At 38.9% G+C, this 26,379-nt stretch overlaps 2 protein-coding genes across 2 annotated transcripts in view; one reads left to right on the top strand and one right to left on the bottom strand.

Moving 5' to 3' along the window:
- atp2b2 (ATPase plasma membrane Ca2+ transporting 2) overlaps positions 1-12,139 on the bottom strand; it is a 136,847-nt gene extending 124,708 nt beyond the window's left edge. The window contains exon 1 of the mRNA XM_067586916.1: positions 11,856-12,139. The gene's annotated coding sequence lies outside the window, so the exon portion shown is untranslated. The remainder of the gene's footprint in view (positions 1-11,855) is intronic.
- LOC137180800 (E3 SUMO-protein ligase KIAA1586-like) lies at positions 1,837-25,466 on the top strand. The gene is given in 4 exon segments (XM_067586046.1): positions 1,837-2,084; positions 2,295-2,506; positions 2,509-2,708; positions 25,386-25,466. Coding segments are annotated over 4 exon segments (741 nt in total).
- Positions 25,467-26,379: the final 913 nt, after the last annotated feature.

Genomic DNA, 26,379 nt, shown 5'->3' with positions numbered 1-26,379 from the left:
CCTCCACCACTGAGTTCCAACAATGGTGCATGAAGAAACTGGGCAGGCATCCAGTATTACCTCTGCAGCAGAATAGGGTGATACATAGCTCTCACTCATTCTCTTTCTCTCTCATGAACACACACACCGTCAAACATGTACACTACTTCTAATAATTAATGGAAAACACAACTACACACAGTAAAGCACACATGGCCTGAGTGTACAATGCATGGTGACAGATTTTTGGTAATTTCGTGCTTGAAAAGGGGTGAGATTAGGTAGAATACATTATCAGTATTCCACCAAATTGGAGCCCATTAAAATCACCTGTTCCTTCAAAAGTAGAGTGCCCTCCACTGTGGTGCTCTGGAAATTTGATGCTAGAAAACAGTTCGCCAGATAAGCCTCACATAAACTCATGACCTGGTGTTGGAGGGGCAGAATCACTGCAAGACAGTATACAGAAACACTAATAAGCTGTTGAAGGGAAAATGTTGAACTTGCTTGGGAGGCTACAGCACATTGAGGTTGAGTCTTACAAATCACCAAACCCTGTTTATATTTTGATATAATTGAGTTAGTAAATAAGTAAAACATAAGATATCATGTATCTATAAACAGGTGGATTAATTCATTTCACATTATTGACTTTAAGAATTTAGTTTTGTAAAGCAGAATATTCCGCATTGATGCGGCCCAATTCATCCACACTCAATATTCAAACAATGTTCCAAGTTAATTGCAGGGTGCATTTGGGAATATTTGATTTGACTGTACCACTGGCTGCTGCCACAGACTTTGTATTAGGGTACATTCTCTGTTGCCACCATGCAATCACAGTGTACCACACACTGAAACTGTGGGGTACAGTCTTTGGTGTTTTCATTTATTCCATAAAGAGGTGGGAGCTTGTCAGAAAGGACAAGGTGCTTTACATCGTTGCTTGCACTTGATGCAACACGTTCTTATTTATGATTTTTAGGCTTTACTACAAACTGTTGCTAGGAATGAGGAGATACTTACATTAGATTCCCATTAAACTGTCATGACATGTTGTTAGTTATTTCCAGAGGTTAAATTGGACACATAGGCCTGTCATCAGGGGATGCTTAACTTCACACATCTTCAACAGTGTATATATTTTTACACTTTTCTGTCTTAATAATCCAAACCTATGACTAAAACATGTTTTCTTTTTTTTCTTTCTTCTCTTTGTTAAAAAATAATTATGTCTTATGGTGTGACAACACTGTGGTTAAGGTCTGGTTAGGTTTAGACACAAAAAAAACACTTGGTTAGGGTTAGGAAAGGATCATGGTTTGGGTTAAAAGTGTGTATTTTTGGAGCACAGGAGAGAGGAGCAGAGCAGTTTGGACATGAGAGAGAAATGAGTGAAGCAAAGAGGAGGAAGCTTACACACTTCTTCTAAAGGTACGTCAGACATCACTACTGATCTAGCTTAGCTAAGCACATATGCAGAAGCCATTTGTATCTTTTGTAATATGTTCAGTAGGTAATCCAATCATGATTTAATTTTTTGGTATAAAAGCACAAAACTGAATGGCCAAGCTAGTTCAAGTTTATTGTCCCTTGGTGCACTTTCAATCTGTTGTCAGATTTGTCATCAGTGCTTTCACTTAATATTAAGATTTTCCTTTTCTTTTGTCAATTCTCATTATTTAAATGCAGAGCAGAACAGGGCAGGTGATGAGAGAGGAGCAGAGCAGCTTGGGCAGAAGAGAAGAGCAAGAGAGGGCAGCAGTGTAGGAGCAGCAATTAATAACTTACCTGACTTACCCATTTCTTAAAAAACTGGGATGCAAATCATGCAAGGAAGCAGGGTTACATGGGGCAATGAGAACAGGAAATCAGAGGTACACATTCTCTAGTGAATGGCAGAACTGTAGGGTAGGCCCATATGGCAGCAACAAGGAGAAGCAAATGAAATCTTTGAGAAAGAAAATAAATGAACACCGTGTCTCACACAGTCACAAATTAGCAGAAGACATACAGAAAAGACAAGATGAGAAAGCTCTAGAATCAAGCTTTCTTAAAACACAAGCTGAAATTTTAGTTTCAACCCACAATATCTTCAGAACAGCGTACTAGGTTGCCAAAAATAACCAGCCTTACTCTAATCATCCAGGACTAATAGAGCTACAGATGATAAATGGTGTAAATGTTGGCCATGTTCTTCACTCAAATGTCACATGTACAGACATTATACGTTTCATATCCAAAGAGATGAGGCAAGCATTATTGGCAAGTATAAGAGTGACCTAACCAAAGCTCACTGTTACTGTGGATGAAAGTACCTCGTTAAGCAAAACGCCTTGTCTTGTTGATAGCTCAGAGCCATTGACCTTCTTCTTAGATCTTCCTGAGCTAGAGAATACAACCACAGATGGAATCACTAGTGAACTACTGAACTGCCTGCTGAATCATGGCCTTGATGATGCTTTTCTTAAAGAATGTCTGGTGGGATTCTGCTCAGATGGAGCCTCTGTAAAAGTAGGCAAAAAAATGAAGTGTACTAAAAACTGAAAAGTAAGTTCCCAGGCCTTGTAGGCTGGCATTTTCTGAACCATAAGTTGGTGCTGACTGTATCAGATGCAGTCAAGCATGGCACAGAGACCAACCACTTCACAGCTTTTCTTGACAAGTTATACTGTCTGTATAATCAGTCACCAAACAACTTAAGAGAGCTTAATGCTGTAGTCTCTGAAGTAGGTGTATGTTTGAGAAGGATTGGTCGAGTCTTAGGGAAAAGGTGGGTGGCTTCATCTTTCAAAACAGTAAATGCTGTTTGGATGATGTATGCTGTACTCTACAATCACCTCACAGCTGCAAGTAAAGATGTGAACCGAAATTCAAGTGAAAGATGAATGTATGAGGGGCTAGCGGCAAAGTTGAGCTCAATTGCTTTTGTTAAAAACCTTGGGCCGCTGATGGACGCACTTGAGGAGCTTAAAGACCTGTCTGAGCTTCTGCAGTCCAGAGACATTAGACTGTCTCAATCAGTCAATCTGATAAAGAGGCAGCTAGATGTTTTCAATACCATGAGCAGGAACCCAGACAGTGGCCCTTTCTACAAAACTGCATGAGGCTATGCAGCAAGGTGCTTTTAAAGGCATAACACTACAGAGTGGCAGCAGGCAGAAGTTAATAGATCCCAGAATGTTCTATGAAGCACTATGCAAAAGCAAGCAAACAAGAATGGTCATAAGTGAAGAGGAATCACTCTTTCACAAAGTCAATGTGTTGGATAAAAACACATGGCCAAGCTCTCTACCATTAATATATGGGGAAAATGAAGTAATAGAACTATGCAATCTTTTGAAAATGAGATTCTCTGGTGTTAAGCAAAGTTATAGGGATTTTAAGGAGAATGCCATGTACCAATGCAATAGTCCCCTCTGAAACTTAACCCTTACATACTGTTCATATCCTGACCCTTTATGATATGGAACGGGTCATTTTTGACCTGGCTCAAGTATCCCTTTATAATTAGTCCCTATACCCAAATTTTGATAATGTATTTTGCATCAATAGATATCTTATGAGTCATTAATAAATGGGTGATTTATCCGTCATTAATGTGTCAGAGAGCAGTGAGAGTGTTTCCTTTAGATTTGACACTATTTGTTTATAAAGCAAATACTTTAACAATCACGCTAAATTATGATCTCATGTTATCTAAAACAGGAGAACAAAACAGCCATAATTATTTCTATGATTTTTTAAGCAAAGGACGCAACAACATTTTTGAATGACAGGTTTCATTATAACTATTAAAACCATCAATCAACACTGCCTGCAAACCACATGCCCTCCTTTTCTGTCAGTCGTACACAATAAACTCTGCACTGAGTGTATTAGTCATAAAACAAAACAAACTGGTTTGCAAATTTCAAACATACAAAACTGCAAGAAAACATTACTTTTACAGTCCTTTTTGTTGTGCAAAAGTTGCATCTCCCTCTCTGTTGTCCCCTTGTGACAACTGACTGTGGTACTGCAAACTGATCAGGGCTAGATTCAGACTACTGTGCTGCTGTGGCTGGCTTGTGGGGAAGGTGGCATCGCCTTTGCATGAGAGAAGTCACAAGGGCCTTTCCTCCATTTTGTCTGTTTTCCTTCTCCTCTAATATGTTCTCTTCCACTCACTGTCTCCTTTTTTTATCTATGATTAACAGATCCACCAAATCACTCCTTTCACTCCACCAAATCAGTGAAATAGGCACTCAGGTACTTTTTATAGTCCTATGAAAGCTGCCGTACACTATGGGGAGGACTATGATGAGCAAACATTACGTTGGTTGCCTGGTAATTGATGGGTTTGATTTATTACTTTCTATAGGCTTTATTTGCAGGTGCAGATGCCCACCTGGGTGGGAACCTGCACCCAGGGTGGGAAAGTGTAGCAAGGGACACACTGGTAAGGGAACACAGGTAGTTCTCGTGACAGTGTCAAGAAGAGTGCACTTACAGAAAGATTAAGTCAGCTGTAGTTTTGCGCACACTGCCAACAGTATCTGGAATGACTTTGATTAGCATTTTAGTGTTCAGAGCAGAGGGTTGTCTCATCTTGTTATATTTTATTTACAGTTTGTCAAATGACATCAATCAGATTTTGAAGTCTATGCACACACACATGTACACCCATGGCAATCCTGAAACCACAGAGCCCCCCGGCATAATAAATCCCAATTTAACCCCTGATTATTTGTAATCCCTATTTACATCTCCTTAGCAATGAATTACTGCCACAGAAGACTGTCTAGTTGCCTCATGGCTCAGACAGAGAATTGTGCTGTAAGTGGCATGATTTTCATTGTTTTACAAGAAAATATTAATTGGGTTCTCAAGGATTACAAGCAGTGTTTGGATGACTTAACATACTAGACTGTACACTATACTGCGATGTATATTGTAAATTTCTCAAAAAACATCAGTACAAGTCAAGAGGTTGCAATATGTAGCACAACAAGCTAGTGAAGCTCTGTAAACGGCACCGCATCTGCCTTACAAAGAACTACTTTCTGGAAACTGAAAACTTGATCGCTGTTGTTAGTCTTTGGAGCCGTTTCTTAATGAACTACCATGACCATAATCTTCATGACGAAGGAACATTTCACCAAGTGCAACAGTGTGGCTCACTGATGTGTTTTTAATAGTTTTAAGATGACAACGGAGGAAGATATATCAGGCTTTGAATACACACACAATACTTGTAACTGGGATCAGTTCATTGTTGGCTTGGCTCTGCACATGAGATTTGTTGATGATGAAAAAATACAGAAAATTGCCAGTGTTATCCTTTAATTATAGAGAAAGTCGCCATAGTGACTTTCATCTCCCAAATAAACAGTAATGTACTGTTCAGTATGATTATGAACACACAATGATTACAGAATTTTAACAACTACTTATTCACTGTGATGGATTACTAATCTCAAAGATTATTCCCAGATAACTGTCATGTGACCAAAATGAATGGACCCCATGACAGCTTGGAAGGTAGAAAATCAATCTAGCAATGTGTGCTGTGATAAAGTACAAATTATTTTTTGTTAACAGGCTAAAGGGATTTTAAAGGCACAGTCACATTGTACACAAGAGAGGCTTGCTCTCACAGAGGAACAATCTCACTGTGGAAAGGTTTGAGGGAATGTGTGTTGCAATATGATGATAATTGTGGCTTATTTGAGTAAAGTGTACAGGTTTTGAGTGTTTGAAACTCAGATTGTTGTTAAAGGGAAGAGCTATTTTATGTTGTAATCGAGTGTAAAATGAAAGAAATATATATTCAACTCGAATCACCAATACAATATGTAATATACTCATGGATGCAGTGCACACAAACAGACAAGCATATAAAACAAACAAGAAAAGCAAACCATCCACTAATTTCCAACTTCAGTTTAACCTACATAAAGGTAGATCATCCACTATGTATATATTTGTATAGATTTTATCAAGATTTGAGATAGTTTTATGTCAACGGATCTAAAGGTAGCAGTGTTTACTCTAGGATTTTTTTCAGGGGGGTTGGTAGGCCCCCCCGAAACTACTAGTGTTGTCACAGGGCGGGCGTATCACGGATAAGTGGTGTCAACAGTGTTATCATAGATGCACGCAATAAGGCGGTTGTTCGATATATTTCTCTACATTGAGCCAAAATTAAACAAGTGCACATAAATTAGGTAAATAAACCTCCTGATAGGAGTGTGCATTTCACAGGAAAACACCATAGCAAAACACACAACAGATCTCCATTGTCATATCTCCATTATATCACCACAGAAGCACAAATATATTAAATGCTCAACTTACAGGGTCTTGACTGTTGTTGTTGATTAATCCATCTGCATTGATGCAAGTTTTAAATTGACACATTGTAGGAAGATGATCAATCTGGTTTTAAGTATCACTTGCCTTTTGAAAATTGGGTCTGTTATTGAGTTACCACAAAAGTAAACTAGGATACATGTTTAGGTTTTTTGTTGTTATGTTTAGGCTACTTAAGTTTTTTAGGCCTGTCATTATTTAAAGTGAGAGAGAGAGGAGGGGAGAGACGGAGAGAGAGAGGTAGATTTAGGTCCCATAGGCTTTCCTAATTATTGGCTGATCACAAGTCATGACTTGCTGAGAAAACAAATAAACGATGCTGCTTTAATACGAGGGAGTTTGTGAAAAAAGGGAGAAATGAAGAAAATGGAAGATATAAAGTTTATCCCTCATGTGGACAAGTACAAGACAAGACAAGTTTCTACAGGACAACAGTGAAAGGCTTTGGTGGCTATAAAGCGCAATATAAGTAGTCTACAACGGTTTCCATGGGATTTTTTCGCCCTTTAGAGCAGGAAAGCTACTGGCTGGTGCAGAGAAATAGGCTTTTGGTGTGAACAACCCAACTGCAACTCGTACGCAAAATCACGGGACTTGGACACTGTGTGTGTTGTGCGAACCTAACATGCGAGGGCACACTGCACGCTCTGACCGAAGAGTCTTCGCTAGGTTCACACAGCACACATTTCCATTTGTTTTTATTTGTTTCTATCAGGAGGGGCGGGGGTTCCGTTGACAGGGGCGAGCCGACCCTCCAAGGCAATGGTAAACATGGGGTAGACAAGACACCAACTGGATTGTTTAAGCAGTTAGTCCTTAGTAGGTAACAGTTTGGCCCTCAGGCTATTGAAAAAGGCAACAGATGAGTGATCCCCTGAACACGTTTTACATGCAGTATTGATACAGACCTCAGACTAAAATAGATAATGTTGCAAAAAAGTGAAAAGAGATTAAAAAACACTGAAGAAATAATTAATAATGTCGATATAATGACCATTGGCATTAATTTTTTTCATTCAGCTAGTACACTCAAATAAGTTCAGAAAATGTGTTTAACTTAATTGTAATAAACCCTTTTATCAGAAAACAGAAATGTAAGCTGAATTAAGATATTACTTTAATGAAAAATATCAAAATTTGACATTATTTTGAAAACTGCATTAATGGTGTCATTTTGGCAATTTATTTAAATACAAACTTAAAAAGAGGAGGTCACATATACACACACGGGCCCATGGCTGGAAAAAAAAATAGCACAGCTAATTCACAAACAAAATGTAGGGACTCATATACTGGCTAAAAATGTAGATGGTATGGAAATATTCATAAGAATTAAGGGACGACTACATGATCATTGGTTCATGGGATATTTTAGTATGACGACATCCTAAATCATTCAAAAGAGAAGGACAATCAATTATTTTGTTGAAGGGAGAGCTAAAAAATATCTATGGAAGACAATGTTCATGGAATTCCAGTTTTGTACACATGAACATTTCATAAGCTTTTCCTCTGCCCCCTCTGCTCTTCCCAAACCTCTTCTCTCTTTCTCTACCAGGCCCTCATACCTTTCTTCCATTCTTTCTACATATCCCCTCTTTCTCCCTCTAGCTGCAATCATTACAAGAAGCTAATTAACTAAGACCAATGACTGAACTGAGTAACCTCACAAGCAGACTGGGGCAGCTGGCTATTTTAGAAAAAGTTTGCTGGTTAGGCAGCATAGAGATATTCTGCTTAGAATGGACACAATCCCTCAGCCCCATCAGGAATAAGGACATCTGGTTAACCACCACATACGGGAATATCTGTTCTTGTATTTCTGTGGAGCAGGAACTCGAGCATGGGCATTCAGGTTGCTCCTCGCTAAGCTTCGTACCGCACTGCTCTTTGGTGCACTGAGTGCGTGGGTTCATTGATTGTATCTCTCTCCTGGCACTTTAATGGTCGTGGTACACTCGTCTCTGGACCCAGCATTAGCATGGTCAAGTTATTTCCTCTCAGGGGCTATTTCCACTGACCGAACAGGATTTTTCCGTTCACTCCTTTAGACTTGTGTAAGAAAATGGCAAGCTGTGTTTTTCCATTATTTCCTATACACTGCCTGATACAGGGAGCAAGTGGTGACTGTGCTTTGATTTATTTATTGCTAATATAAGAGGCTGTTTCGCTTTACATTTGAAAAAAAGTGGTCCTCTCATTAGGCAGTAAACCCTCTGCTTGGTTCCAACTGATTCCACCTCACCAGAGGAAGGTTTTGTTTCCTCCCAAATCCTACACACATACAAAAAATACACACAGTCACACACACTGTTATATGTTCAGAGTAAAATTGATAATTATCAACATACTTTCAACTTTAAATCTAAATCTAAATCACTCTACATGTAGATAAAAGTATCTCCTCAATCCTGTCTCAGAAATTACAATTATATATGACTAATTTGCTTTTGTTTGTTTAGTGAAACTATGCTCAAAGTATGCTCGTAGTAATTACAGCATTATTACATTTTTTTTATGGTTATGTTAAGACACTGGCATAACGCGGTTTAAGGTTAGGGAAAGATTGTGGTCTTGGTTTAATACGATACAATAATACATTAAAAACTCTGCAGTGACTTGAAGCACAAGACAGGATGTGTTTATTAACGTTTAACCTAACCCATGATTTTTCACTGACTTTAACCAAAGCGCTTTTGTTGTCTAAACCTTAACAGCAACGGGATTCAGGATGCAAATGGCGGACTCTGGTGTCGATGTCCAGCGCTTTGTACGTTCTCCATCCAAACCAAACACCCTCCCTACGACATCTCTGTGGTACATACAGTATCTAGTGTTTCATTCGCATGAAAAAACGTTGTCTGTAAACATAATCCATGTTGTGGTTACGTTGCGATTACAACGCAATTGTGAAACAAATTACTACTATATAACTACTATACTACAATTTGTAGGAGAGAGGGTTGGTCTCTTATATGCCTCAATTATAAACTGACCTGTAAACTGTACTTCAAGCCTAATCTGTGTACTGACCAATGATGCACAAGCTTCAACACAGATAATAAGCTATTTTGTATGTCAACAATATATATGGTTCTCTAAAATATCTGTTTTATTTGACCAAAAAAAAAAAAAAAAAGATCCTAGCTCAAGGTCCAGTTAATGGAAGTCTTCTGGAACTTTCAGCCACTTCTCATGGCCTTCATGAATAAAGATGAAGGCCATGAGAAGTGGCTGAAAGTTCCAGAAGATTTCCAGTAACTGGACCTTGAGCTAGGATTTTGAAAAACTACAGAATATTCTGATTAAGTGGACTTTGTGCTAAGAATTCTCTGTCAAACGACTATTTCCAAGGTCAATAGTAAAACCTTCAAGCTCATTTTTATCATTCCCGCTTTTATCCCAACTCATTCTACAGCATATAAAGACGATGCTAAATACCACTCAGCCATTTGAAATCCCCACATTTCTGTCTTAGTGCATTTCTTTCTATTGTTGACTGGACCATGAGGCATACTGAAGGTATCTACAAAACATCAACATCAATTTAGTTAGATAACTGAATAAACTACACACAGGGAGAAAAGGTAAAGAAAAAAATACTGAGAGCAGAGGAGAAAGTGGGAGTGAGAGGAGGTGAGCGATGAGAAACAGTAAGAAAAATATAGAAGGGGGAATCCAGGTGGGAGTGCTCCATCAAGCAGCTTTTCCCCGTGCAGTAAAGGATGAGGGGATGACTTACTGAAGGTAATTCGACACACATGCACACACAAACACACACTCTCCACTGCAAGTAATTGGTGTCATGAAAACTAACCTGTCAGTACACCAGAAGGTAGCAGTGCTCTCTTACAGCTCGATCCCACACCTCACCTCATCATCTCCCTGCCCTCTATGTCTCCTACACTCCCTATCCCTCTGGTCTTTTCAGTGCTGCATTTTTTGAGCTCCCTCTGTCCTTATACTGCACAATTCTGTCCTTAACCAATGACTCTTTATGGCACTCAGTAAAAAAAGGGTAAAAATCCTTAAAAAAAGAAAGAAAAGACAACATTCCAGCTAACTGGTAGGGAAGTAATTCAAATACCTTTCCTTTTAAAACTTGAAAACTGGAAGTTAATCCTTAATAGCTCCTGTTATTTAAGGAATCCCAGATAAAATGCAACTGCAACAGATGCAATTAATTACATTTTGATTAAAGGTTACCATTGAGGATATCCCCTGCAGAATACCACTGGATTACAGTATAAAACTGCAGTATGCCATTAGATTACAAAGTCTTTAAACAGAGCATATAGCCACATGATGTCTCCTCAGTAGAGCTCTGCAGGTGAGCTGTGCAGAACACTGCAGGCACAGGCTATCAGTGAATTAGGCACCATATTGCCAATTACATGGCAACTGGCTACATGGGGGAAATATGAGGCTGGAGCATTAATTGTGCTTTTAGAAATTAAATAATGTGTTATGTTTGACACCTTGAATAATAATGAAGCATATATTTTTTTAAAAAAAAGCACTTTTGGGCATTTAAATGTGGCCCAAAGAAGTCCATTGGCCATAGACTCAGCTCACTGCTATTAGCCAATGTATTCATACTATCATCAAACTGTGTGTGAGACTGTGTGTTCAAGCCTCTCTCAGGAGACTTTCCAGTGCCTCCATGTTGTCACAGGGTTTGGCACTGGTCTTGTTTCTCCAGATGTTCCCACCATCCTCTCTCTCTCTCTCTTTTTTTAACGTCTGCCTTCTCTCTGACTTTCCATTTTCAGGGATGAGAAACTCACTTTTAAACTTTCCATGTCTTGCTGTCTGCTTCCTCTGTCAAATGCAAGCACAACCTTCACCCAAATCCTACCCCCTTCCTTCCCTCTGTAACTGATGAGTAAGTTTGTTAATGTTTTCTCTGCAGACAAATATGTACTTAACTGTAGAATTTCCTTATTTAAACACATTGCAAAGATGGTGTGTTGTCAAAGACAGAAAAACTGCCAAGAATAAGGATTAAAAAGACCGGAGCACTCAAACTAAAAAAGCCATATCTGATTACAGTTTTAACAGCAGTCTCAATTAATGGTGGTAATTTGCAGTTTGCCTTAAACAGAGGCTATTAAGGGCAAACTTGATGTGTTTATAAAGACTTAAGAGTTATTGCAACCGTGACTTCCATACATTGACTACGTCATTCCAGTACAAATGTTGATGCGCTACATACGCTTAAACAAAACCACTTACAGTACAAGCCAGTCTCTTCTCTTTGCTTTTAAGCAAGAACTAACATCCTATACAACCACATATTTCTTTCTTCAGTATTGAGACCACTTCAAAGGAAGTCTGAAGTTGACTGTTACCACAGCAATTCCACAAAATAAAAGGTGACATTAAAGGATTACAAAAATGGAAGTACTTCAATACATGTCAAGTGTAGTGTAACTGCCTAATCCCTTTGTGCTCTCACCATAGTGACAAAATCAGCCTTTCAAATTCAACAGAATGCCATTGTTTTAAAAGGATTTACTTACAGTGAAACAGCAGACAGGAAAATGTAGTGGTGGTGGTGCTAGGTACAGTTTCCCCAGATATCCTTTTTGGTGCTGATGATAGTTGTAGTAGCAGGGTGGCCTGTCCAAGACTAAATATAACCTAGAGAGCTTGTAGCAAGAGTACACAGCAGGCCAAACCGGGCTTTTCCACATCGCATGGACAGTGTATTTGCCATAAGTGAACTCATTCTGAACGGTTGGAAAGCTGCACAGCACGGGAAAGTACAGAACAAGAAGCTTCCCACTAGGGCTCTGTCCCTAGAACAAATGAAGGGAGAGAGGGAGGGAGAGAAGGAGGGAGGGAGGGAGGGAGAGATGGAGGAAGAGAGAGAGAGAGAGAGAGAGAGAGAGAGAGGGAGGCAGGGAAGGAGCCAGTTTTGTGTATATATAGGACCTGCCAGCATGACCTCTTGTAAGGAGAACACACACTGACACACGCATAGCTTTACTGATGAAATGATATTCTTTGGGATTCCCTTTTACGGTGTAAAAGATGAGTGTGTGTTTCGTTTCCATTCTGTGTATTTTCTTTTAGTTTTTTACTGCAATGGCAAAACATTATAAAGCATACTTATATTTTGTAACTCATAATTACGACCACAGTTACCACTGAGCTCACTGCTTCATGACACTTACTACCTGTGATTCCTGTCCCCATTGTGTGATGTTCGCAAAAGCAATAGAAAGGATAAGAGCAGTTACCCTTTTAAATAGCAGCATGATAAGCTAATATGAAATTCAGTTAGAATCAAAGACTGTAAAGCACACAGGGTGAAGCCAAGGCAGAGCTAAGTGGTGCGAGCAAACAGTAACCCCCACACCAGAATGTGATCGTAGGGACCTGTCAGTCAAGTTACACAGGCTCTCAAACATACCCCTCTTTAAGTTTTAATATTCTCTTATTGAAACAAAACGTTTTCACACATTTGATTAATAAATTAAGCTAACTAGATCCGAGGTTAAATTTCTAGAAAATAATCACATTTTAAATTGCTATCAGAGCACTGGTTTAGAAAAATTCCCATTAGATATTCTTCAAATTGTTCAGTGCTACAGTCACACTCTTCTTGCCATCTATTTAAAATGTGTTAAAAAAAAGAAATAGCAGGAAAAAGAGAGAGAAAAAGAGAGGGGGGGGGGGGGGGGGGTGCAGAGGACCTAGAGAGTAGGTTCATGTTTCATAAAGATGGGACCAGTTACTGAGGAGGCTACACGCTTGGAAATAGCAGGACACCGACCTTCTTGCAGCAGGGTGGCGACAGTTCCTGCCAAAATTTGTTTTCTTGCAATCTGACTGGAATAAGATTGCGAGAATGTCAGGAGTGTAATAAGAATCAGGCACAGTCTGCTACTGGGGATCCACTCTTAGAGGACCTATCACCTTTAGGCACATCTACACTGTCTACAACATTGTCCCACAGTGGTTGCAACTTGGTTACAATGGAGGGGTGGGAATAGACTGCTTTGCCACATCATTTCTACTTACGCACCATAACACAATCTGTTTACATCACAAAGCAATGTTGGTCAATAATGATAGTCAATCTGCAGAAAAAATGATAGCAATTAATGCTATGAATTAATAATTGGTTAATCATTTAAGTGTTTCATCTAATACAATGCAAAACATTGGCTATAGTTACAGCTTTATAAATGTGAGCATTTGCTTGGTTTTCATGGTTTATTACAACTTAAAATCAATTCATTGATAATGAATAATAATAATAAATCATTAAACCAATAAAACAATTACTTAAAGCTGTATGTAAAAGTAAACGGATATCAGCATTACAATTAGAAGTGAATGGCTTACTATGTCTTTAGTAAATTGGTAAGTCTGCTCGTCAACAGAGGACAAGCTTTATTTTAAATGAATGTAGCATTTCTGGTTAAAGTTGTTGAAGGTGAAGGAAATGGACACGTGCCAGTCTGCACTCACACCATCATTACAGCTGTTTAGGCTCTCTTGAATGTAACAGGTAAACCACAACCATTTCCAAGAGGAAACTTGGTGGTTAATAGTACTGAGTGTTGCTGTCGTACAGTTGAAGATGTTTTGACACTCAAAGAGCCACAAGATGAGCCTCAGGATCCTCAAGTAGAACTTCATGGGAATGCCCAGACATTTAAAGGCAGTTAGAGCATGTTTAGCTTCTGTAAGTAAAGTAAGCATTGTAAGTAAAACAGAAAATGTGGGCAGGGTATCATTTTGAGAGGAATTTGGGTGCTATATTTTCTACAACATATTTTACATGTAAAATTATTCTTGACCTTGGAAATAGTAGTTTTACAAAATCATTTTAACTCAAGGTGTACTTACAATCTTTTTGTGGAGCTTCCAACCAGTGCTAATCATACTGAGCCATCTTGACAATAAAGCAAACTCCATCTTGCAATGAAGACTGAGATGCAGTCAAAAGCTCCAGAAAAAGCTTGTAAGTGAACATTGTGTTAAAGATTATTCAGTCAAAATATTAAATTATATCTCTTTTTCTCTACTTATCCCTCTCTCTCTCTCTCCCTTTCTGAAAATTCTGAACAGCTATCAGTGGAAGAGAAAGTATTTGGGCTTGTAAACAACCAGCTGCGGGGGGAGCCACGAGGAAAATTCAAATCTTTTTAGACTGTTCCCCCTCAACAATCATGTGTGCATGAGCAAACAAGAGTGTCATAATCTTTTACTTGTGCACTGAGACTATTTTCCGCAACCTTGACATGACGCACACACACACACACACACACACACATACACAGACACAGACACACAACAACAGTGCTTAAAGTCTTAACAGAAAAGGATGACATGAGGCAGAGTGGAGGTCTTCCCATGCCCCCCTGCCCTTTCTGTTGGAATTGGACATCTCCCACAGGCTGAGCTGTAAATAGACAGTACCCCCAAAAACTTCACACACACACACATGCATACACAAACACATATGCATGTACACACAGAGAACTATACTTAGACGTCTACTCTGGCCTGCCACCATGTACTCAAACTGTCTCTCACCACAGTGAGATGGGGCACATCAGCTTGACTCCTTAAACAGAGACTGAGCTGCATTTTCCCTTTCACTAATAGCAGATCATATCTGTAAAATGTCTTAACTTTTAAAGAAACAACTTCAGAAAGTTGTGCCAAATACACTTTTGCAGACACTGGCCTGCTTATGTTTGATAAAGTACAGAAGCATGTGAGTTCACCACATGCGGTGCTGGTTCTTGCCTCTCTGGCAAGCTCATGGAACATCTGTAATTGTTAATGTCCGAATAGATCACAGTAATAGTTTATGATATGTCAAGAGGGGTCTAATAGCCATACCACAGAGCAGAAACAAGGTTTTATTGAACTATTTGTCAAGAGTGAGCCACTTCAAAGATTGCACAGTAAATTACAGTGTAAAACACTGCGATTGGCCAACCTACAATAAAATACAGTGAATTATTGTAGCCTGAGATATTGCTCTTCAGGGGGGGATGTAATTGTTCCCTGTGCCTGTAGTCTAGGTAGCGTGGAAAGACGCGTGTGCATGCAAACACCCAAATTCACAGACACTGAGATGTCTTGACATATGATCATCTCCCTGCAGCCAAAAAGCACTCCAAAAATGTTTAGTTCATTAGTTTATCAGGACAGAGAAATTGAGGCAGAAGTAAAGGAACAGCATGTTGCCTACAGGACATCGAGGCAATGAATGAGAAAATCATTTGTCTGCTCTAAGTTGCCACATGAATGTTACAGTAAATTGCTTACAGTGGTACCCATCATTATGCATTTATTTGCTGGTAGTCCTGCAGCCTATAACTTTTCAAGCGAACTTTAGTAGAAGTGAATAAGTATCTTGTGGGTACAACGCCAATCAATCAAACGAATGATTGACTATTACTTCTGTCATTAGAGAAGACTGTGAGGCTTTCAAAATATTTAATCTCAAACAAGGGTACTGCAGTGCAGCATTTGCTGCTGTATCATGAGTGTGTAGGATAAGTGGGACCTCAATGATGGCTGTATCTAAATCCCATAAACAGGAAAAAATGCTTAAGAATCATGATCATGTTGCTAATGTAGCTGAAGAGATAGAATTTTAAATGCAAAGGCAAATAAACTAATTTATGGCTTTTCTACTTCACATGTGATATGGAATGAAGATATGTACATACAGTACATACAGCTAGAACTGCAACAATTAGTTGACGAATTGATTAGTTGCCAACTATTAAATTAATCACCAACTATTTCTACGGTCAATTAATCATTTTGAGTAATTTTTTAAGAAAAAAAGTCAAAATTCTCTGATTCCAGCTTCTTTAATGTGAATATTTTCTGGTTCCTTTGACAGTAAACTGTATATGTTTGAGTTCTTGACTGTTGGTCAGCACAAAGCAAGACAACTGATGACGTCATCTTGGACTTTGGGAAACGTGATTGACTTTTTTCGCTATTTTCTGACATTTAATGGACCAAACAATTAATCGAGAAAATAATCGACAGATTAATCGATAATGAAAATAATCATTAGTTGCAGCCCTACATACAGCTTTCAAACACACAATTTTAGTAAAATGACAGCACTGATCCATGATTTTGTTGTGATCAACCAATGGTAAACCACCTTAATAAAACCATGACACTATTTTTAGTTAACACACTGATCTACTTTGCACAACTGTGTGTTAGGTCTTGTAAGGATCACAATAACTAGTGTGTGAATTTGTGGATTTGACTATATGTGTGCGGTTGTGGACAAAAACAGGTTATCTTCAGAGAGCCGTCCTCAACTTCTCATAAAATCAGCTCATTCTGACAGCAAATCCTCAGCGTGTTGCTTAATCTGAAAAAAACAAGTGTTGAGTGTCACATGCAACATTTTCAAACGCCCTCTCTCTGTCTGAAAGGTTGCTCACAGCACAGTACAGTCAGAAAATATTAGGGCAGTGACACATTGTTTTGCTGTGTTGGCCCTGTTATACAGCATATTGCATTTGAAATAAAACAATGCAGCTTCCATTTGATGATATTAAAATCCACATCAGACTAAAAATAATGCCAAATATCAATTTATTTGGAAATCAACAGTGTTTGGGGGCCTCTGTGTATCACTGTTCTGAAACATGACTCAACCTCTGTGTTGTTGCCTGGGAAACTCTTGGTAGCGTAGCTCCTTTAAGGAATAGAGCAGTGCGTAATGTGTGTGTGTGTAGCGAGTGCGTGGTTGAGCGAGCGGCAGAAAGGTGACGGATAAAGGTGACGGTGAATGTGAACAGAGCAGAGGAAAAGGTTAGCAGTAAAGTGTTAGCCTGGCAGTAAATGTACAGTACAGACTACAGTGTGTGAGTTAATAAATGCTGCAGCTTCTCAAGACCAAGAAAAGTTTCATCCGTTGTTTCTCCAACTGCTGGAAAAGTGAAAGGGGTTAGCTCCAAAGTTTGTTAGCAACAATGGGTCAGCCTATCTTGACCAGGCTCACTTAAGGTGGACTGACCTTTAAGGTGAACCACCTATTCTCATTTCAGTGTGGAGAACAGAGAATGGAGAAAAGTGTAGCCGCTGAGTTTTGCTCAGCACACATCACTGCCATCCCCCCTCCCCACCAGCCGGCACTGCCACCACCCCGGAGCAGTCAACCTAGGGGAGACACTGCACAGTTTTAGAGGGCAGAAAGTAACAAGTTTGCCTAACTTTGTGGTTATCATATTTGTTACTTGGTTTCAAGTTCTTTGTATTCAGCCAGTCTATGGCACACAGATGCTATCTTCTCAACAGCTGGTATCTGGTGATGCTTTGCCAGGCCTGTACTGCAGTTACCAGCAATTCTTGTTTGTTTTGGGTAGTTTTGCCTTCAGTCTGGTCTTGAGCAAGTGAAGCACATGCTTTGGTGAATTTAGGTAAGGTGATTGACCTCAATCCACCATTGTCCTTTGTTTGAAAAACACATCGATTTGAACACCCTCAAACACTCAGTACTTTAACCTTGTGTCCATTGTTAACTTAAATCCAATGTGGAGTAGAAAACATAACAATGAAAAACGTCAAATCAAAAACATCTGTCCTAATACTTTCTTTCTGACTGCACTGTGTGGGATAACTACTTTGGTTCAAATAATCATTATGTCAGATATTAGTGATTAAATGATTAAATTAAGGATACAAAGGTTATTTCAATCAAATTCATTGCAGAATACAGACAGCACAAAATGAATAACAGTATAACAATATGAAAACATTTGGGCTAGAGGGCAGAGCTGCAATGACTTTAAAAAATAAATGGTCTCATCGCATCTATTTCATGTGTGGCATTTTACAGGTGCACCACACACTTAAAGTGCTGTTGTGATTCAAAACAAAGATGGTCCTCACCACACATCATCACTTACCACAAACAATGTGAACACAATATCCCTAAATTGAGATTAGAGCCGAAAAGATTAGTTGATTATAAAAATCAAATAATCAACTATTCCTTTAATTGATTAATTGTTTGAGTAATTTTTTAAGCAAAAAAGCCAAACATTCCCAAAAATAAATACATTTAGTTGTAGCCCTCTTTGAGATTTCAGCTTTAAAATTCTGAAAGAAAAATGCTTGATATAATTATACTGTTATAATAGTAACAACAACAACAACAATAGTAATACTGTTCAGATAGTCAATGCACAAGCTTGATTCTTACATGGGTTTTTAGCTACATTATTTATAAGAATCTGCAATCTGCAATCGACGGCTAATTGATAAAGAGTGGTGGAAATACAGAGAAAGAGAGAACAAAGATAAAGACATGAGACAAAGACAAAGAGAACATGATCACCAAGGAGCATTGTGAGCACAGATGGATTTCTGAATCCCCTTCACTCTGCAGGAATCCTGTTGCACAGCTTTAGTGGTATTTAGACAGTCTGTGTCAGTCAGTAAGCATTGGTGCATCAGCAGGGCCTTCATGCAGTAACACACTATGTGAACATAAAAGTGCTACACGATTCTCTGTAACCTGCATTTGTTTTGCATTAATACTATGCAATTTATAAAGTAGCAACACAAAGTAGCAGTGCATCACCATCTTAAAAGTAGTATTGCTATGATGGCTACACTGCTTCAGAACAGCTTGTTCTGGAAAAAGAGTGACAAAGCGTACAACACAAGGACACCTTCAATGCCACAACAATTCCACACAATGACAAATGATTGTGACTACTGAAAAGCCTTACTGTTGTAGGGGTTATTACTCTCAACATCAATACACACCAACAGAGCACAGCGTTGTTTCAATCTGAACTCCTGCAGCTGATATTTTTTCCAGAGATCAAGGTTCTTCACATCCCCAGTCCTTGTAAACGATCTTTAATATGGTAAGCCCTTGACCTGCAGCATAACACTGACACAAAAACTCAAAACCATTTCATATGTCTTTATTACCTGAATGATGCAGTACCATATCTGTCAATGCCACATAAAATCCTCCATACAGTATCCCAATCCCAGTTCATGACCTTTGTGGCAGGCTACCAACAGCATCATGAAAAGCCGTCCATAATGAATGAACATGAAGTGGAGATAAATTACTTCTATCTACAACAAATTGGACATACAGACAGTAAATCTTCCAACCTTGGTGTCAACACATCTTTAAGATTAAAAATACTATATGATGCCAATACACAGGTGTGAAAATTTTGACAGCCCATTACTCCATCCATGCTGAGGTGGATAACCAATTCTTGAGCAGCCGTGCTTAACTCAAAGGAAAAATGCACGGGAAAGATAAACTTTTTCTCTACCTTTTATTCTGATGACTCACTCTTCACCCATGGGCATGACATTTGAATTCTAGTTCTTAGTGTCTGCAGCTTGCTTCAGGTTAAGGTTTTTACAATGTGCTATACACACTAGTTCTCTGTTTTCCAAAAAATGTTGGTACAAGAAAGTTCACAAAAGGCTAAACTTCTTCATCTCTTATGTAATTATTCACTTTGTGTGCCATATATTTGCATATTTGTCAACTGTCATTACTGCCAAAAAGTTAAAGGAACATTAGCTTGTAATTTATTCAAATTTACTTGGGACTGCTTAGCTACACAAGTTTGGGTGACCTCCATTGTTAAAATAATACCTATTTGGTTATGGTAAGAGAACAATCATGGTCATGGTTAAAAGAAACCAATGTTGACTGTCATAGGAAACGGGAAGTGAACTGTGGTCTCTCATTTTTTTGTTGCGTTGACCCATCCAACCACCCTGACCTTCTCCCTCTGCTGACTTTGTGGCTCTATAACAACGTCATACTATTTCCTCTTTTGCTCCCGATGGACAAGAGTCATAATTCCTGTGGCTGCTAGAGAGCTTTGTCACTTCAGCATGAACATATGTGTTTTTGGGGCATTTGCTGAAATGACTGGTGCAATGTTTTTTCTTGGGAGGACAGTTTCAATTTACAAAACATTGGGCTACTTACTATGAATTACATGAGAAACATAGCATACTGAATATGAACATGACAAATTAAACATACACTTTCATTTTGCTCTTGTGAAAAGATGTGTTCAATAACAGTGAAGTTTTTCATTGAGAATACTGGAATAATGTTTGTTGGTTGAATAATGTTTGGGACTTTTATAATTAATATACAAAGGAAACCATATTATTCTCTCCACAGAAACTAAGGAGATCATTGGTAATTTAAATAGTTGATTGGTGAAGTTGTCGATACTGTTGTTTTTCTAACTTCTTTTGACTTTCTTCAGTGGCACTAGCATTTAAGTAATGGTTAAAGGCGTTTCCTACTGCATGTTAACCTCCATGGATCTCTTGAGGTCAACTATCCTTGCAAGAAAAATGTTTTTCAGCTCAGATGGAAAATAACTTTCAAAGAACAAAGCTAACATGGTTTCCCAATTTCCAGTTTTTCAGAATACAATCAGTGCTAATACAGAGGAGCTTAGTTTTTGGCCGGACCTCAAGGACAGGCTCTATAAACGCAAATGTCTGTCCATCACTCACTGACTGAGTGATGAAGTGACATGGCCGAAAGCCCCCAAATCTTGGGACAGCCAAGTATCCCAGAATGCATTTCACACCAACCAGCAGCGATAGCAGAGATTACGCTGTTGTAATTTTTGCCGTATGACTGTTAATATGTCACTTTATTAAGTTTTAATATTTTTTCAGGTGTGAAAGTAACCATTTAGATTCCCAATATGTGGTCAGTTTATCCAAGTAACGCCTATTTGGAAATTTGTAAAGTGAAGCTTCATATTTTTACTGGACAGAACAACAGAGCTGCCTTTGGGGCTCTATATGTACAGATATCACCACATTTAAATTAACATAAATGAATGAATGAATGAATGATCATACTGCATCCTCCCGTCCTCGGAAGTTTGTACTCCTCAGTCCAAACTAGCAAGTGCGCAATTCCAAACTTAGAGTACTTGGTATATGAGAAAGGCCCCATGTCAAATTGGCTTTAGTCAAAGCCCAGTGCACTGCCTGGGGGCTTGGTCACCACATGTCACCACTTACTATATCCGTCGTTTTGAATTAAAAGCCCTCTAGCATTTCATATACAGTCCAGCCATATACTAGGTTTTGACCAAGTATTATTTTTTTGGGACCTAATTTGTTATTTCATACTCCTAAACAAAGAGGAATTTTTGTTTGCAGATGCTCTATTTTGAGTGATTCAATTAGTTCCTGCCACTGAGCATTTGGCAATGAGTTATCCATATCAAACAAGATGTGCACTCCCACAATGCAACTTAAAAAACTCCCACTCTTTTCTAATGCCACATAGTCATGCACAGTGAATTCTGTTTCGGAGAAGTGTAACACAGAACAGCAAGTCAGCATGGAGGAACTTAGGTGACCACTCAGGAGGTACCTGCTGTGCCTCATACGTGGCAGGAATTTTAAGCCTAGGAGGTGGGAGTATGAAAGAAAAAATCCTAAAAACAATGCATGTATAAAAGAGAAACAGAAACATATGACCCTAAGGGTATAAAAGAGAGCAAACAAAAGTAATATATGAACTAAAGTATTACAAGTTAGTTATCCAAAAGTTTGTCACTTACATTGGTGTAATGCATAATTCCTTGAAAATGAAATGCTGCAAGTCCCTTTAGTCTCACTGAAGGCTTTGTTGAGCAAATGGCTTGACCTGAATGCTCCCAATACAAACAGCCCACTGTAAGCCTTCTAATGTGCGGTTTACCCTGGAGTCTAGATTATCTAACTGCAAGTGCTGAATGTCCACTTTTGCCAAGACTCAGAAATCAGGCAAGTTGACACAGCATGGCATAATTACATATTCCTTACATAATAAGGTAAACAGTAGCATAAAGCTGAACTACATAATAAAATGTTGGCTAATAAAAAATGTAATTTCTTATTTGAGGGTATAGTGCAATCTGGTAGCTGCAATTGGCACAATTAAACACACTGCACCAAAGTAGCTATTTGAAGGGCACTGTTGGCAAGCAGCACTATCAGTCTTTCTGGATGGCTTTTAGCATAACAGCAGTCAGTTTATAGGTCGAACAGCCAAATATTTTCGTAGCAGAGCTGCCAACATCTAAATGGTGAAAAAAACACATAGTAGTTGTTCTTTAAGGGGGACATATAATGCACATTTCCAGGTCTATATTTATATTTTGGGGTTCTATTGGAATATCTTTGCATGATTTACAGTTCAAAAACTCTTTATTTATCTTAAACTGACCCTTTATGCAGCCCCTCAGTTCAGCCTCTGTCTAAAACAGACCGTTTTGGCTCCTGTCTCCCGACAAGTCCATTTTATTCAGACTGACCAGCTTCCAGAAGTTGCCCTTCAGCACTAAATAAACAGTGGCAGTAAGATTTCACTTTTTTTCTCATTCTTTGCTCAAAATGGAAACTTGTCAAATATACATGTTTGAGCCGTTATCTGATCCAAAATATGCGAGTGGACAACACAAACAACCCATGGAACAACCTTAGCAACAACCTTAGCAATAGAGGCTATGGGACGGACGGCTGTTTGTTGGCATGAGTGAACAATCTGACGTCATCACGTCGAGGACATAGAGGTAAAATTGCAAACAAAGTGCTCAGAGCAGGCTGAAGCCTCAGTTTTTGACTTTCAGGGAGCATTTTACATATGTACCCCTCAAGTTTTGGAACTATGACAATGTTTAACGAGACATAGACAGGGGACTTCCTTTATATACCCAATTAAGACAGCATGGCTGTATGTGTGAAAACCGTGGCCACAATATTGACACAAATCCAACTGAAGAAGGCCTAAATTATTGTTCAATTTAACAAAGAAAGAAAGAAAGACAGAAGCCTCCTCAGTGTAAACAATTTAAATTGCCTATCCAATGCTATAAAGATGAGTTTCAAAGAGGAAGCTGACAGTGCATAAGTTACTAGTGTAAAATCGAACACTAACATTTTTTTCGAAGTGACAGATATGAAACAACTCTGATCTCAAGTTTTTAATTGGCACATTTGGACAGCCAAAATGACAATCCCATTTATCACCCTGGGATAACACCATGGACCATGTGCATTCAATCAAGCTACTGAGCAAGATGGAAGGAGGAGAGGAGACAGAAGACAAAACAGAAAGAAACGACTCAAGGAATATAATCAGACACTGATTTTTCATCCATCTGTCCAGAGATTCTGTGAGGACCATAACGCACGCCTGCAGTACTGTTTTTGATTGTTGCAGTGAGAATTTGTCATGGTTAAATTGATTCAAACACTGTGCCATGATATGCAAATGACAGACTGAAGGAACACTGAATGTGCAGCAGTAATTAACGGTCTTAAATGGCTCATTAGAATTCATGATTTCATTAAATAATCAAGTATTTTATGTGCAAACATAATTAAATGGGCTTTTTGTTGTTGTTGTTTTCAAGATTTACCTAAATGGTGAATTGATTGTCCATTGCTTTCGAGTTCGCTCTGTTTTGGCCACATTTCTGCAAACAGATTCGTTCAACCACTCTACCTCTATAAGACATTCATAATTGTTGCCAAGGTGTTTGCCCCCTCAGCGCTGTCCAGCATGCAACAATTTCCCCAGCCCACTTAGATTTCACACGCCCAAACACACACACACACACACTAAGATGTCAGCTCTTACTACTTTGCAAAAGCAAACAATGTAATTATGTATGCATTATTCATTCACACAGTACCAGAGGAACTACTGTTTATGAGGTAGATTTATGGAGATGGCATTTTGCCTTTCAAACTCAGACCTTTATATATTTAATGTTAGCTTAGATGGAAATTCAACAAACTGGGTCTTGTTTTCATGGTTTTGGCCATCACTCTTGTGGGCAACCCAGTAATCTAAGCCACATATTTGGAAGTGAAATCAAAAGTGAAGACACCTGAAGTGATCATCATAATCAGCCAGGGCATTTTGAATGTGCATGTGTGTGTAATTACAGTAAGTACGGTAGGTAAAGGTAGGAAATAACTCTGCAAGGCTTCACAGTTGTTTTCAGCAGATTGTTGAGGATACAGCTGCAGTGTCCACCTTTGTTTTCACTTCACAATAATTGGTTTAAAAACTGAAAATGTGATGTGGTTATATACTGCAATTGGTTTGTTTAAAACAAGTCAGATTGTTCATGGGATTCCCTCACCTATCTTTTCCATCATGCAGTAGAGCCCAGACGATTCTGGAAATACATTCAAAAGAGTGGTACGTCTTATTAAAAAACCCTCTCATTTATTCAAGATATTTTTCTGTTAATCGGATCCTTAGCTTTGTAACTTGAATGAAATGACAATACATGAGAGGCTCAAACCAGGCTATATAACACTCAGTGGTGTGAAGTTGTCTATCATCTGAAAGCCTTCAACAATTATCATAAACTTACTATATATCTCAAATCACTTCGGCTTTAGAGTATAGTAGGCTAATCATATAAATAAAATAAAGTAATGGCAGCCCGAGAAACAAGTAAACCTCCACTATATCGTTGACTTCATCTTCAGTTGTACTACTTTGAGTTGTACAGTACTGTTGGCAGGGCAAAGTAAAAAGAACAATTTTTTTTTTAAAAAATGAGTCGCCCTGTTATATCATGAACCAATCATTATGTCCTCAAACTGTATAACATGAAGACAGAAGACGTTGCATTTGCAGGATACATCCGCAAAAATAGAAGTGGGGAATAAGAAACTAATTGGTTGCATCCGTCCCAATCTGTACCGCTGCATACCTGCGGCAGAATGCAAGTCTCTGTGGCAACGACAGCAGACAGACTGGGTAGCAACAGTGTGTCATTCCTGCCGACGCATCTCACTACGGATGCCAGGGCATCTCCCGTTATCACCGACTCTTCATCTGACAGCGGTCTCCTAACAACCACGCGACATGGACAAACTAAAGAGGGAATGCAAAAGCTAGAACGCTAAGAATTATCTCCCACCACCACCTCCACTAACTAACTGGATATGTGGGTGATATTTTCCAAATCGGATGCGTGTCATACCTGTTTCTGCTGTTCCAGGAGGCAGAGGAGGAAGAAGAAGAAGAGGAGGAGGAGGAGGAGGAGCAGGCGCTTCAGGGTGAAGATAGTTGCCGCATTTAGAAGATCAGGAGTTAACGTGTTGGAAATGGAGCTTGTGCTGTAACTAGCAGGGACGTGGTGCCTCTGCCGTCCAGTCACGACGCACGTCCCGTCACTTTGCGCACCGCGGTGACTTTTGGCGCACAGCTGCACCAAACTGAACCAGGAGCCCAGTTATTGTGCAATAATATCTGAATCAAATGTGAGGGTTTATAGAAGCTTGCCTGCTTGTGTTAAATTCAGAGAGGGGTCTAACCGGTTTTGTAATTAAAGGAAGGTTAAATCATGACTTCAGTATAATGGAGACAAACAATAGCTAAAGTGAGTTGCAGTGCCTTTTACATCCTCATAATATACAACTGACATTCTTCTAGATTTATAAAGACTAAACTGATTAAATGGAGGGGTAACTGAGCTTTGGTAGTTTTGTCATCCACTACCTCTCTGCTTTGAGTTTCAAACAACAGTTTCCTAACTTTAAGACAGCATAGTTAGCCTAGCCAAGATAAAACGTTAAGCTAATTAACGTATATAAACATTAACTTGCTGTTTGATTCTGGTGAATTCCTACTTTTTGCCTCGAGGCCCAACCTTATCAGTTCACCATATCTCCTCATCAGGCCCCCAATAACAGTCACTCCCTTACTTACCTACAGTTTGCCTCAGTTTGTTGTGTAAACATCGTTTTAACGATGTGAGACTATTGTGTTGTGATTAACCGTTAACGTTAGCTCGATAAGTAACGTTAATTACATTGTTAGCTAGCTATTATGCATCTGAAAAACTCCAAGAAAAACTTCAAAAAAAAACACTTACCGCAGTTTTGAAGACATTTCCAGGTGCCTCGGAGATTCTACCATCACAGTGAACTGAAAAATATTCATTTTGCTGCTAAATGAATATGTTAAACTCCTTTCATTAGTTGTGAGTCTGT

This window comes from Thunnus thynnus, chromosome 4 (genome assembly GCF_963924715.1).
Source record: "Thunnus thynnus chromosome 4, fThuThy2.1, whole genome shotgun sequence".
NCBI classification, from domain to species: domain Eukaryota; kingdom Metazoa; phylum Chordata; class Actinopteri; order Scombriformes; family Scombridae; genus Thunnus; species Thunnus thynnus.
This window is presented reverse-complemented; position numbering and strand designations above follow the sequence as displayed.